Source organism: Oncorhynchus mykiss, chromosome 9, assembly GCF_013265735.2.
Source record: "Oncorhynchus mykiss isolate Arlee chromosome 9, USDA_OmykA_1.1, whole genome shotgun sequence".
Taxonomy (NCBI): domain Eukaryota; kingdom Metazoa; phylum Chordata; class Actinopteri; order Salmoniformes; family Salmonidae; genus Oncorhynchus; species Oncorhynchus mykiss.
The window spans coordinates 62,833,863-62,847,433 of record NC_048573.1 but is presented as its reverse complement, the minus strand read 5'-3'; the positions used below and the strand labels follow the sequence as shown (position 1 = coordinate 62,847,433).

General features: G+C 39.3%; 1 protein-coding gene across 2 annotated transcripts in view; it reads right to left on the bottom strand.

Moving 5' to 3' along the window:
- Window positions 1-13,571, bottom strand: part of LOC110532607 (protein diaphanous homolog 1) — a 50,384-nt gene that overhangs the window by 20,127 nt on the left and 16,686 nt on the right. For both annotated transcript variants that reach the window (XM_021616654.2, XM_021616653.2), the window contains exons 9-11: window positions 9,081-9,192; window positions 7,471-7,561; window positions 5,580-5,666 (exon numbers count right to left, since the gene is read on the bottom strand). In XM_021616654.2, coding sequence (XP_021472329.2) covers window positions 5,580-5,666; window positions 7,471-7,561; window positions 9,081-9,192 — 290 coding nt within the window. The remainder of the gene's footprint in view (window positions 1-5,579; window positions 5,667-7,470; window positions 7,562-9,080; window positions 9,193-13,571) is intronic.

Below are 13,571 nucleotides of genomic sequence, written 5' to 3'. Positions count from 1 at the left end.
AGCTGTAAGTCGCTTGGGGTATGTCTCTATCAGTTTTGCACATCGAGAGACTGACATTTTTTCCCATTCCTCCTTGCAAAACAGTTCGAGCTCAGTGAGGTTGGATGGAGAGCATTTGTGAACAGAAGTTTTCAGTTCTTTCTACAGATTCTCGATTGGATTCAGGTCTGGACTTTGACTTGGCCATTCTAACACCTGGATATGTTTATTTTTGAACCATTCCATTGTAGATTTTGCTTTATGTTTTGGATCATTGTCTTGTTGGAAGACAAATCTCCGTCCCAGTCTCAGGTCTTTTGCAGACTCCATCAGGTTTTCTTCCAGAATGGTCCTGTATTTGGCTCCATCCATCTTCCCATCAATTTTAACCATCTTCCCTGTCCCTGCTGAAGAAAAGCAGGCCCAAACCATGATGCTGCCACCACCATGTTTGACAGTGGGTATGGTGTGTTCAGGGTGATGAGCTGTGTTGCTTTTACGCCAAACATAACGTTTTGCATTGTTGCCAAAAAGTTCAATTTTGGTTTCATCTGACCAGAGCACCTTCTTCCACATGTTTGGTGTGTCTCCCAGGTGGCTTGTGGCAAACTTTAAACAACACTTTTTTTGGATATCTTTAAGAAATGGCTTTCTTCTTGCCACTCTTCCATAAAGGTCAGATCTGTGCAATATACGACTGATTGTTGTCCTATGGACAGAGTCTCCCACCTCAGCTGTAGATCTCTGCAGTTCATCCAGAGTGATCATGGGCCTCTTGGCTGCATCTCTGATCAGTCTTCTCCTTGTATGAGCTGAACGTTTAGAGGGACAGCCAGGTCTTGGTAGATTTGCAGTGGTCTGATACTCCTTCCATTTCAATATTATCGCTTGCACAGTGCTCCTTGGGATGTTTAAAGCTTGGGAAATCTTTTTGTATCCAAATCCAGCTTTAAACTTCTTCACAACAGTATTCCGGACCTGCCTGGTGTGTTCCTTGTTCTTCATGATGCTCTCTGCGCTTTTGACGGACCTCTGAGACTATCACAGTGCAGGTGCATTTATACGGAGACTTGATTACACACAGGTGGATTGTATTTATCATTATTAGTCATTTAGGTCAACATTGGATCATTCAGAGATCCTCACTGAACTTCTGGAGAGAGTTTGCTGCACTGAAAGTAAAGGGGCTGAATAATTTTGCACGCCCAATTGTTCAGTTTTTGATTTGTTAAAAACGTTTGAAATATCCAATAAATGTCGTTCCACTTCATGATTGTGTCCCACTTGTTGTTGATTCTTCACAAAAAAAGTTATATCTTTATGTTTGAAGCCTGAAATGTGGCAAAAGGTCGCAAAGTTCAAGGGGGCCGAATACTTTCGCAAGGCACTGTATTAAGGTGTGAGGTGGAACATTTATTTGTTGAATTAAGGCGATAGAAAATTATTTGCATTTCACAAACGTAGAAGGTTATGTAAAAGTGCATCTCATGCCATTCTTTCATGAGTGGAATTTAACTATCCAGCGACAAATGAATGGAACAAAAATACTTCAGTTTCGCACTTTAAGAGCTTAGGTACTTTTAAAGAGGAGAAAGCCTTTGTGTTTCTTACTTACTTTTTCAGAAGTCAATTTTATTTATGTTATATATAAACCATGATGAATTACGATGACATTTTGCATTAGAGAATTGACTTATTTTCTTCTTTTTTATATTTTTGTTAGATTGAAATGCTAACCATTATCAGCCTACATTGTAGGAACAAATTGCAACTTCTTGATGAAACCCATTAACAAAGAAAATGATTGGTGAGGATACCGTCTTTGAAAGGTAAACATAATATATTCCATGCAATACATTGTAATGTTAATATCTTGTGCACCCATTCAATTGTTATTAGGTTTTTCGCTTATGCTCAGGTCTAAGTCTATCCTGTGTATGTGACAATACAACGTTTTTTGTCTACCGGTTGAATGCACTAGCTATCTGCATCTACAGCAGATAGCTAATGGTCACAGTGAGTTGTTAATGCAGAGTGGAGAGAATATGATTCTAGGCAGAACACAACAGGTGTTTCTGGATGCTGAATTCTACAGAGGTTAAAAGTGTCTATGTGAGTTAAAACAGGACAACAGAAAGATGACAGCAATCGGTAAGTCATTGAGAGAGGACATCAGTTCAGTATGTGGATTCATGATAACAATGGAGAAATCAGATTACCTCAAGGGACAATCAAGGCGGAACAACATCGTTGTTGACGGAATTGCAGAATCTTAACGAGATCACACCTAATTCAGAATAATTCTCTAAATGTACGGCTTTTATTTTTATGTGGTTGTTTCCCCAACTTCTTGTAGAATCAGAAAATGTCAGAAGGGGAAGACAATGTGAACGGAATGATCACTGAGAAACTGAAGACGGACCACAGGAAGATTGAGATGGAACGAGCCCACAGTACTGGAAAACTCACCACCGGCCCAGGTGACAGGCCCAGTGTAACGATTTTCTTCTTCCTCCTCTGTGGAGGAGTAGGAGAGATCGGACCAATGTGCGGCGTGGTAAGTGTCCATAACGATACTTTATTTACATGAACACTAAACTACAAAATAACAACGTGAATAACCGAAACAAACGAAACAGTCCCGTGTGGAAACAAACACTGACACGTAAAATAATCACCCACCACTCAAAATTTAAACCAGGCTACCTAAGTATGGTTCTCAATCAGGAACAACGAATGACAGCTGCCTCTGATTGAGAACCATAGCAGGCCAAACACAGAAATCCCAAATCATAGAAAAAGGAACATAGACAACCTACCCAACTCACGCCCTGACCCTACTAAAACAAATACATAACAACAGAACTAAGGACAGAACGTGATACCCAGGCAGATTGTGGTCAAGTTCCTGAGGTTCAAGGACAAGGGTGGCTGTTCTGGAAAGAGCCAAGAACTTTAGAGGAATGTACATCTTCCTCAACGAGGACTATCCTTAAGCTATGCGCCAGAAGAGGAAAAGACTTATCCCAGCCATGAAAGCTGCCAGAGCACATGGGGACATTGCTTACATCCGCTATGGCAGGCTCATTGTCTACCCTCCCTCCCAAAAGCTTGGACAGGATGAGAGAGCCAAGCCACTTACACATATCAACTGGTTGATGGACTTCTGAATTATGCTGTTGTTTTTTTCTCTTGTTTGTTCTTTTCCATATTTTATCTATCTGAACAGCTACACAGGAAAGGGCTAAAATAGCGCATAGTATGATATGTAGCCTTAAAAATTAGGTTAATGAAACCAATAACTTGATAGCATCAGTTAATGTTCATATATTAGCCATCTTTGAGACTCACTTAGATCATTCCTTTGATGATGCAGCAGTAGCAATACAAGGATGTAACATCTACAGAAGAGACAGGAATGCCTATGGGGGAGGTGTTGTATATTTTTAGAGCCATATCCCTGTAATGCTTAGAGAAGATCTCATGTCAAGTGTTATTGAAGTGTTGTTTTTGAAGTTTTACCTGCCTCATCGCATGCCTATTGGTTTAGGGTGTTGCTATCGGCCACCAAGTGCTAACAGTCAATATTTAGATTATGTGTGTGAAGAAGTTGATAGTGTTTGTGATGTTAACAGAGAGGTCTATTTTCTGGGTGACCTGAACTGATTAGCAACTAGCTGTCCTCTTAAGAGGAATCTTCTAAATGTGACTTATGCCTGTAATATGACTCAGGTCATACCAATAGTGTTGGATCTGTGACATTCACTTGTATTGATCATATCTTCACTAATGCTGCAGAGCTCTGCTCCAAAGCAATATCAGTACCCATTGGCTGTAGTGATCGTAACATTGTGGCAATAACAAGGAAAGCCAAAGTGCCAAAGGTTAGGCCTAAAGAAAGTTATAAGAGATCATACAAAATTATTACTCATGACTCTTTTGTTGAAGATATAAAATATTTATGTTGCTCTGACAATAATAATGAAAGAGAAGGATTGCTATTTTGAATTTGGTCAAATTCATGTGGGGGAGGTGGAAAAACGATTATTATCCATCAATAATGATAAGCCACCAGGTATAGACAATCTTGATGGAAAACTATTGAGAATGGTAGCAGACTGCATTGCCACCCCTATTTTCGATATCCTTAACCAAAGCCTAAAAGAGTGTGTGTGTGGAAGGAAGCTAAACCAATTCCACTACCTAAAAATAGTAAAGCTCCCTTTGCTGGCTCTAACAACCACTCAATCAATTTTCTGCCTGTTCTTAGTAAACTGATGGAGAGAATTGTTTGACCAAATACAATGCTATTTTTTAGAGAACAAGTTAACAACTGACTTTCAGCAGCACTCAACTTGTACTGCACTGACTCAGAAGACAGATGATTGGTTAAACTAAATAGATAATAAGATGATAGTTGGAGGTGTATGGTTACATTTCAGTGTAGCCTTTGATGATATTGATCAGAAGTTGTTATTGAAGAAACTCACTTGCTATGGCTTTACATCACATGGTTGGATAGTTATTTATCCAATAGAACCCAGAGTGTTCTTCAATGAAAGCTTCTATAACACTAGATATTTACTGTGCGGTGTCCCTCAGAGCAGATTTACACAAGGCTAGAATGACTTTGACACAAACATCAACTGTACTAGTTGTTCAGGCTCTGTTCTTGTCCCATCTTGATTACTGTCCGGTAGTATGGCCAAGTGCAGCAAAGAAAGACTTGGCAAAGCTGCAGCTGGCTCAAAACAGAGCAGCACACCATGAAGTCCTTAACTGCAAAATAGAGAACTAACATCAACAACATGCCTGCCAGTCTTTCTTGGTTGAGGGTTGAGGAGAGATTAAGTACCTCTCTTCTAGTTTTTATGAGAAGGATTACTGTAATGAAAATTCCAGGTAGTCTGCATAATCGAATAACATTCAGCTCAGACACCCATACATACCCCACAAGACATGCCACAAGGGGTCTCTTCAAAGTCTCCAAGTCCAAAATGAATTCACGGCAACGCACAATATTATACAGAGCCATAATCACATGAAACTCCCAAGAAAACAGCTAAATGACCTTTAAAAAGGGGACACGGAGACACATTCTAACACACATTTTCTTTGTATTGTTTGTATATTTTTTTTGCATTGTTTGATTATTGTTTTATTTTACATTTGTGTGACTGTCCTTGTCTATCAGTGTATCAGTGTTTTGTTACTTGTCATGTTTGGTATTTTTTGTGGACTCTAGGAATAGTAGCTGCTGCTTCAGAAAAAGCTAATGAGGATCAGAATAAACCAATAACATTCCATATGTCCTACCACTCAGAATGCATGTCCAAAGCATTGCTTCATACTAAGTTCAGACATATGATCTTAATTTGATTACCCTGTTACAGGGGAACTTTCCTGCAATGCAGGACATTTTACATTTGTAGTGTATTTGAAGTTTAAAAAGGATTCAGAATGAAGTGTGTAATTTCCACTTCGAAATTTCAAACATGATTTTGCTGCTGTAGAACACTGGCTCAAATTAAGATCCTCCAGCTGTAGTATGCTAGTGTTGATATTAAGCTAATGTTCATATCAGGCCAAAGTGAACTTACCGGCTGCAGATCCTCCATGCTTATGGGCAGCTCTCTTAGAGTCAGCAGCAGGTCCAGTCTGGAGTTCAGGTAAGGAATGTTGCACATCTGTAATGGGGAGGCAGTTACATGAGTAATACACAGTCACAGAATGTAGACACAGAACCCACACACACATACCACATGCACACCACACACAAACACACACGCACGCACACAAACACACACAATATCACACATTCTATTTATATGTGATTTTTCAGATTGATTTAAAAAACACTCCGTCTATTGGGATCCGCTTAAGAGACACTTTGGGGTGGCTACTAATTACTTCTTCCTAAAGACTCTCCTCAACCCTTCCTCTCTAACAGGAGCAGCTACATCTAAGAGCTAAGATTCCCTGGTGGGTATGTTGTGGGCTGTCTTGTCTTCAGTTTGATTTAGCAGAGAAGCTGAAGGCTTGACATCTTGAAAAGATTGGCTGAGCTGCCTAGTCGACCTTTGGGTTGGTTGCTAACCTCTAATGAATCACTCTGGGTTGTCACGCAACAGTGTCTCGTTCATGCACAGGTGCATCAGGCCCCAGACACTGTCGTTCATGCACAGGTGCATTAGGCCCCAGAAGCCTAAGGGCCTTGGTCTGATCAGGATTAGTGAAAGATGTTAGGTTTGGGGTTATTTCTTGATCCTAGTAATTAATCAGCTACTACAGACAGCGTGTAGCTGAATCTTTTGTAATATACATTTTTCAAGACCCGCTTTTTAACATACTGATACATATACTACCTAAATAAAAACATTACTTTGAAAATTGTTACAAGGGACATCCCTTTTTAGTTTATCTCAAAGGTTGAATATGGGACTCACTAAAACCCCTCTTACCCAGAGAACCTTGGAAACACTACAGGATGCATGTGAACTGAGGACACAAACTGTGATGCTAAGCCCTTCCACCATGAGAGGTGTTACTGCCACAATGTCTCCCAACATATCCCTATGCATGGTGTCAGATCATAGTGTGAAGAACATGGCCGGCTGATCTTGCTTCTTGGCGCATCTGCCATCCCTTCTGCCCATCATCAACCACATGGGGTACTTTTACAGTGTATCTGGAGGTGGGAAGCCTCATCATCCAGTATGTGTGAAGGGGGATAAAGGTGACTAAGGATACAGCAGTACTCCATAAGGAGAAGAGGAATCATAGAGGAAGAAATGCATATTATTACCATGCAAATCATTGATGCAGAAATTACATAACATCAGCATCCTGGAATTAAAAAAAAAGATATAGCTCAACAAAATTACATATTGTTTTCCTTACTAATGTTTTAGCATTTGTGGCACAATTCCCATTCTAGTCATGGGACCGATATTAGCATTTTTCGCACATCATGTTCAAATCATCTCTAAGTGACTTAGTTTCACAATAAATTGAATATACTTTTGGATGATTTGAACGTGATGCATGAAAAATACTAATATCAGTCCCATGACATGAATGGGATTTGTGCAACAAATGCTAAAACATTAGCATGTGGAAACAGTGCCAGGGTAACTAGACCAAAGCATGGATTGCTGTAACACATTGTCCATAGACTGCTTACAGGGTAAGTCAATCAATGTGTCATTATGTAATTTGGGTGAACTAACCCTTTTCAGGAATTGAAAAATGTGGTTTATTTTGTAGATCCATCACATCCCCTCATTAAAATTCACATGGTGTTTTTAATTACTTTAATTGGTCATCCATTCATGAAGCATGCACAGCACATGGACGGTAAGAGCTTCTTCTAATTTATGTAAACAAAATCAAAATTGGCAAACATTAAGGTTTATCTAGGACATCTGTGATAAGTAGGTACGGTAAGGCATTACCGTAGTCTTGGAAAGCATGGCATGCTAAGATACTTACCTCCATCATGTACTGGTCCACAACATGCAGCTCTGACACAGACCCCTTGTAAGAGTTATACATTTCCACATCGTCTGAGGTAGGTACAAATCTATAAAGGAAACATATTTAACATATTTAAATGTATGTCTTTGTTATGTCTTTGTTATGTTCTTTTTTTGTCTTTGTTAAACATAAATCACAACATAAATCCCAGTTTCTCATTTTTCATGTCATAAGAGAGTTCCCTCTTGATTGTGTCATAAGAGTCAATAAGCAATGTTAGGGTTGAGTGGATCTGCTCTGCTTTGCTGCAGATCCAAACAGTAGTTGACATCTTATCGATACGGTGTGACATTTCATTCCTCCTCAATGTCTAATAATAAGTCAGGCTAAATATAATGCCTCCCTCAGTCAGTCAGTATAGTCTGACTATAGATCAGTTGTCTACATAGTCTGAATGGCACTGAGGCTTTGGTAATTGAATAAAAGGAGTCACCATTTTCAGTTACAATGCATAAATGAAGTGAAATACAACAAACACTTTTTCACAAGACACACAATCTGGGCTTCATCCAAAATGGCACCAAGTAGTGGTAGCCATGTAGTGCTCTATAAAGGAAATAGGTCAATGTCCCATTTAGGATCATGCAATGCCATGCCCCCTTTCTCTCTCTTTCTCTGAGAGAGCCATAATGCTAGGCTGATTTCCAGTGACCCGGAGAAAGGGGAGTGATTAAAAGCCAAGTAGCTCTGATGGCTTCCGTCAGCTCCTATGAAGCAGCAGGACCGTTGATGCCAGCCACGACCATCCAGTCATTCACTTGCACTGAGTTTGAACCCAAATGGAATCTCTTTTTCTCCTATCCTCTGTCATCTGAGTGTATTTCAACTCCAAACCAGACATTCACTTTTTCATGAGCCCTGGGATGTGGCGCTGGATTAGAGCTATAGAGCTATAGCCGCATGTCATTAATATTGCAGGCCCTGTGGGGAGTGGTTTCTATCAGAGATTGTATTCCTGATGCCCACGCGATGCCACATTAAAATATATATTACGTTTTCATAGAATAAATATAATCCTCTATGAGATACATTAGATCACAGTTCTTTGATCAGGTCAGCACCTCACCGAAAGAAAGCACTGAGTAAACTGTAGAGAAGGAGGTAAGCATTTTACCCGGCTTTCAGTGTTATACCCCTGAGAGTAACTCAATAGTGTCTATCTCCTCAAATACCTCACCAATGAAAGTTTTATTAGTAGTCTGCTCTGGTAAAAGGTTCTGGCATCTGCTCTTTAGTATTAGAGCAAATGCTATAGAGACTACTGCTTGTGCCTTGTCATGTCTCATAGGCTTCATTGGGTTTATTCCTGTATGTATGATCCCTGTATGTACCCTGCACTCGTAACACTTGTTCTTACACAACCTAATGTTTTACCAACCTGCCCCCTTACTGGTCTTGTGTATGTACCATGTGAAATCTTACAAGTTATACTGCTGCCCTACATCGGACTTGATACAATCCTGCATGAAGTCTGCATTTATTTCCTTCTCAATGCAGGCAACTGCAGTTGTATCCAAATTCGAGATTCATCTGCAACATGAATGCAACATGTAATCGCTTCTTACCTCCTCAGGGAAGTGATCTGTTCGTCAGAGAAGCCTCCCTCACCCTCATTAACCAAGAACAGTTTGTCCTTTAGTTCTCCTGGCTGCACATGGAAACTTTTGAGGAAAATATCTGGGGGGAAAATCAGGAAAACAAGATCAACACACTCACTCAAAAAACGACACATGAATGGTTTTACTCTTGACAGGGAGATACTCTTTTTCCTGTACCTGCAACTTGAAATGAAATAACTGAAGACAAAAGGTGCTTGGATTAATTATCTCTCTCGAGTGCCTTTGGGGTGCACTCATTTGTATTCTATCAAATACAAACTGATGGGAATTTTTGTTTTACCTAACAACCTCTGTGTATACTGCAGGAGCTGGGAAAAGTAGTACACTATCACACTAAAACACTTTCAAATGAAATATGGTAAGGAATTATTGTGATCTGCAGTCAGGGATGGATTCATGCACTGATTGAGTAACACCCAGTTCAAGGTTAAGGTTTTAGAAGTAATATGCAGCTAGATTCTACGCTATTCTCCTCGTCTTAATTTAATAGGTCGACCGTCAGTTAATTAAAAAGCCCCAATCCGACAGGGGTGTGCGGGGTGCTCACTGCACTCTGCTTCTTTATGTATTGATCATTCTGCTCTGCTCTGGGCCAAAGCAAGAGGTCTCATCTAGAAAGAGAAATAATGTTTAAGTATTTCCTACATTACAAGGTCATTTTAAACACCACGCAACAAATATATTCCATTCCCTTCCGTCCTTTTTACTTTCCTTTCCTCCATGTTAATTATGTTACCTTGGACCACCATTTTCTTATATTATGTTAAATAAGAAAATGGTGGTCCTCTGTAGCTCAGCTGGTAGAGCATGGTGCTTACAAAAGCAGGATAGTGGGTTAAATTCCCAGGACCACCTATACCTTAAAAAGTTATGCACGCATGACTTGAGTCTGCTAAATAGCATAAATGATATATTATATAACATTTGTGTTGAGTGAGTGTTGAGAAATACAGGTATAGTGGGTAGTCAGTCACGACCCTTGATGTTTTTATTTACCTTGGATGTAATGTGACAAGACTGATATTTCTAATCTTGCCACATCAAGAATAAAGTTATTTTCTATTCAAATGTCAGTGTCTGTGTAACAATTAACATGACAAAATGTGTCAAAATCATCCTGATATACGACATCCAGTGATGACAGGGCAACAGGGGAAATGTCCCATGGGGGACCAGTACGAAAAAATAGTATGAAAATGCTTTTTCAGTTCTGCCGACAAATTTTCTATGGGATTGAGGTCAGGGTTTTGTGACGGCCACTTCAATACCTTGACTTTGTTGTCCTTAAGCCATTTTGCCACCACAATTTTGGAAGTATGCTTGGGGTCATTGTCTATTTGGAAGACACATTTACGACAAAGCTTTAACTTCCTGACTGATGTCTTGAGATGTTGCTTCAAAAAATCCACATAATTTTCCTACCTCATGATGCCATCTATTTTGTGAAGTGCACCAGTCTCTCCTGCAGCAAAGCACCCCCACAACATGATGCTGCCACCCCCGGGCTTCATGGTTTGGATGGTGTACTTCGGCTTGCAAACATCCCCCTTTTTCCTCCAAACATAACGATGGTCATTATGGCCAAATTGTTGTATTTTTGTTTCATCAGACCAGAGGACATTTCTCCAAAAAGTATGATCTTTGTTCCCTTTGTGCATGTACAAACTGTAGTCTATTTTTTTTACGGCAGTTTTGGAGCAGTGGCTTCTTCCTTGCTGAGCTGCCTTTCAGGTTATGTCAATATAGGAGTTTTACTGTGGATATAGATACATCTTCACAAGGTCCTTTGCTGTTGTTCTGGGATTGATTTGCACTTTTCGCACCAAAGTACGTTCATCTCTAGGAGACATAACACATCTCCTTCCTGAGCGGTATGACGGCTGCGTGGTCCCATGGTGTTTATACTTGCGTACTATTGTTTGTACAGATGAACGTGGTACCTTTAGTTGTTTGGAAATTGCTTCCAAGGATGAACCAGACTTGTGGAGGTCTACAATTTTTTTCTGAGGTCTTGGCTGATTTATTTTGATTTTCCCATGATGTCAAGCAAAGAGGCACTGAGTTTGAAGGTAGGCCTTGAAATACATCCACAGGTACACCTCCAATTGTGTCAATTAGCCTATCAGAAGCTTCTAAAGCCATGACATAATTTTCTGGAATTTTCCAAGCTGTTTAAAGGTACAGTCAAACCTAGTGTATGTAAACTTTTGAACCACTGGAATTGTGATACAGTGAATTATAAGTGAAGTAATTTGTCTGTAAACAATTTTTGGATAAATTACTTGTGTCATGCACAAAGTAGATGTCCTAATCGACTTGCCAAAACTATAGTTTGTTACTGTAACAAGAAATTTGTGGAGTGGTTGAAAAACGAGTTTTAATGTCTCCAACCTAAGTGTACGTAAACTTCCGACTTCAACTGTATTTGGCTAAGGTGTATGTAAACTCACAATACTCCATATTCAAGTAATTTACATAACTTACATTATTATGAAGCGGCAGACACTGAGATAGACAGGGCATGGGTGCTGGAAGTAGGCTAATTCATGTAAACAGTCTTTATTTTAATTTGACTTTAGGCTACTAACAACAAGAGGGCTTTGCGTTGGAGCCTATTTTTCCTATTCATAAAATAAGAGGTAAGCCTACCTGTTTGGCAGATGAAATGAAAGTTTACTATCCATATACTATGTCAGTCAATTCCTTCAGTCACCATACACTACTTAAATATCTCTGTCAGTGAAGGGCTTTGTGTGTTAAAACCAGGGCTCAAATTGAGAGCATATGTGAGGGAATTGTGACTTTTGTTAAAGAAAATGGCTAAAAGCATAGGCCTACCTCTTGTTACCATAAAAATTATGGAACTGATTATATAAAGTGATCTATAACGAAGCTTTAGTCCGCAATGCTTTATACTAGAAACAAGCTGTTAAATGCAGGGGAAAGACGTGACTCTGATGCATATGGAATATCTTTGGTTTCTCTACATGGTTTCTCTACATGACATTCAGAACCCTCTATAGCCAAGGAGACAAAAATGTACTTTGCTTGGGAAGTAATGTGTGATTCTGTCACTATCAATTGATGTTCATTTCAACAGACTATTAAAACACATACTAACACTAAATCAGTCAGGAGCAAGCTAGCTAAGGAACAAAAATGTATTATTTAGGCTATATTATTATTATTTCAAGGCTATAGCTTGCCATTTAAGAAATAAATTGTGAAGCATTTGTGACACATTACAGGCTGGCTGGAGTGCTCAGGATTTCAACACACATCAACAACATCACTTCAACAATATGCCTATAAATTTCGCATTTAGGCTGTATATAATGACATTTTCAAAAATAATCACTTAGAATTATATAATAATTAAATGAAAAATGCCATATTAGGCTATACTGTCATTCTACACTGCCTTTGAATTCACTTTTAGAAACCCGAGTTTGGCCAGTCTTTGGTTTGAGGATCATGCGGTGAGCTATGCATGCCTACATTTTTACATTTGACATTTGAGTCATTTAGCAGACGGTCTTATCCAGAGCGACTTTCAGTTAGTGCCTAGTTTGTCAATTTAGCCTAGCAGATGCTCTTGTTCTCCCATGCCCTAATCCAGGCTGTATCACATCCGGCCGTGATTGGGAGTCCCATAGGGCGGCGCACAATTTGGCCGGGATAGGACGTCATTGTAAATAAGAATTTGTTCTTAACTGACTTGCCTAGTTAAATAAAGGTTAAATAAAAAATGAAATGCATAACAATTACAGTCAACACAAATCTATTTTTTAACAACAATATCAAGGAATCAAACAGTAGTGTTGCATGGGTTTAAAAAAAGCCACATTACAACCTATGTGTTATGATAATTGCGTTGTTTGCTCTATAACCTGTTAGTCCATATGCCTTGCGACCAGGATATATAGGCCAAAAGGCAGAGACAATAAGAAGACACAGTAGCAGAATAAATTAAACCAGAGAGCAACCTCTGTCAGGTGATGTCCACAAAGTATATTGCATGTAACAAACAGTTAACCTACATAATGGTCAAGTAAGGTAATGTTTCCGACATCTTCGGACCACTAAACAACTATTGATATAGAACCACGGAAAGTTCCCGCAAGTCGCAAAGAAAACAAGAGCTGCCTCCACTATTCCAGCACCATTTAAACTTCAACATTTAAACATCATCAAATCACTGATGCTTAGTCTAATACAGTGACAACTAAAAGATGCCAAAAACGATTTAGTCCAATCAACATAAGCTAAATATGATGGTGTGTTTGCGTGCGTGTTTGTGCAGGTAGAAAAAAACATGTTGACTCACCCTACTTGTAGAGAAACACCAATGCCATCCTCCTCTCTTTCATGTTGACGAAACGGTCTATCACTTTGTCTGACAGTACACACTTTTATTTTTTGTTGTCCTCGCTGGCT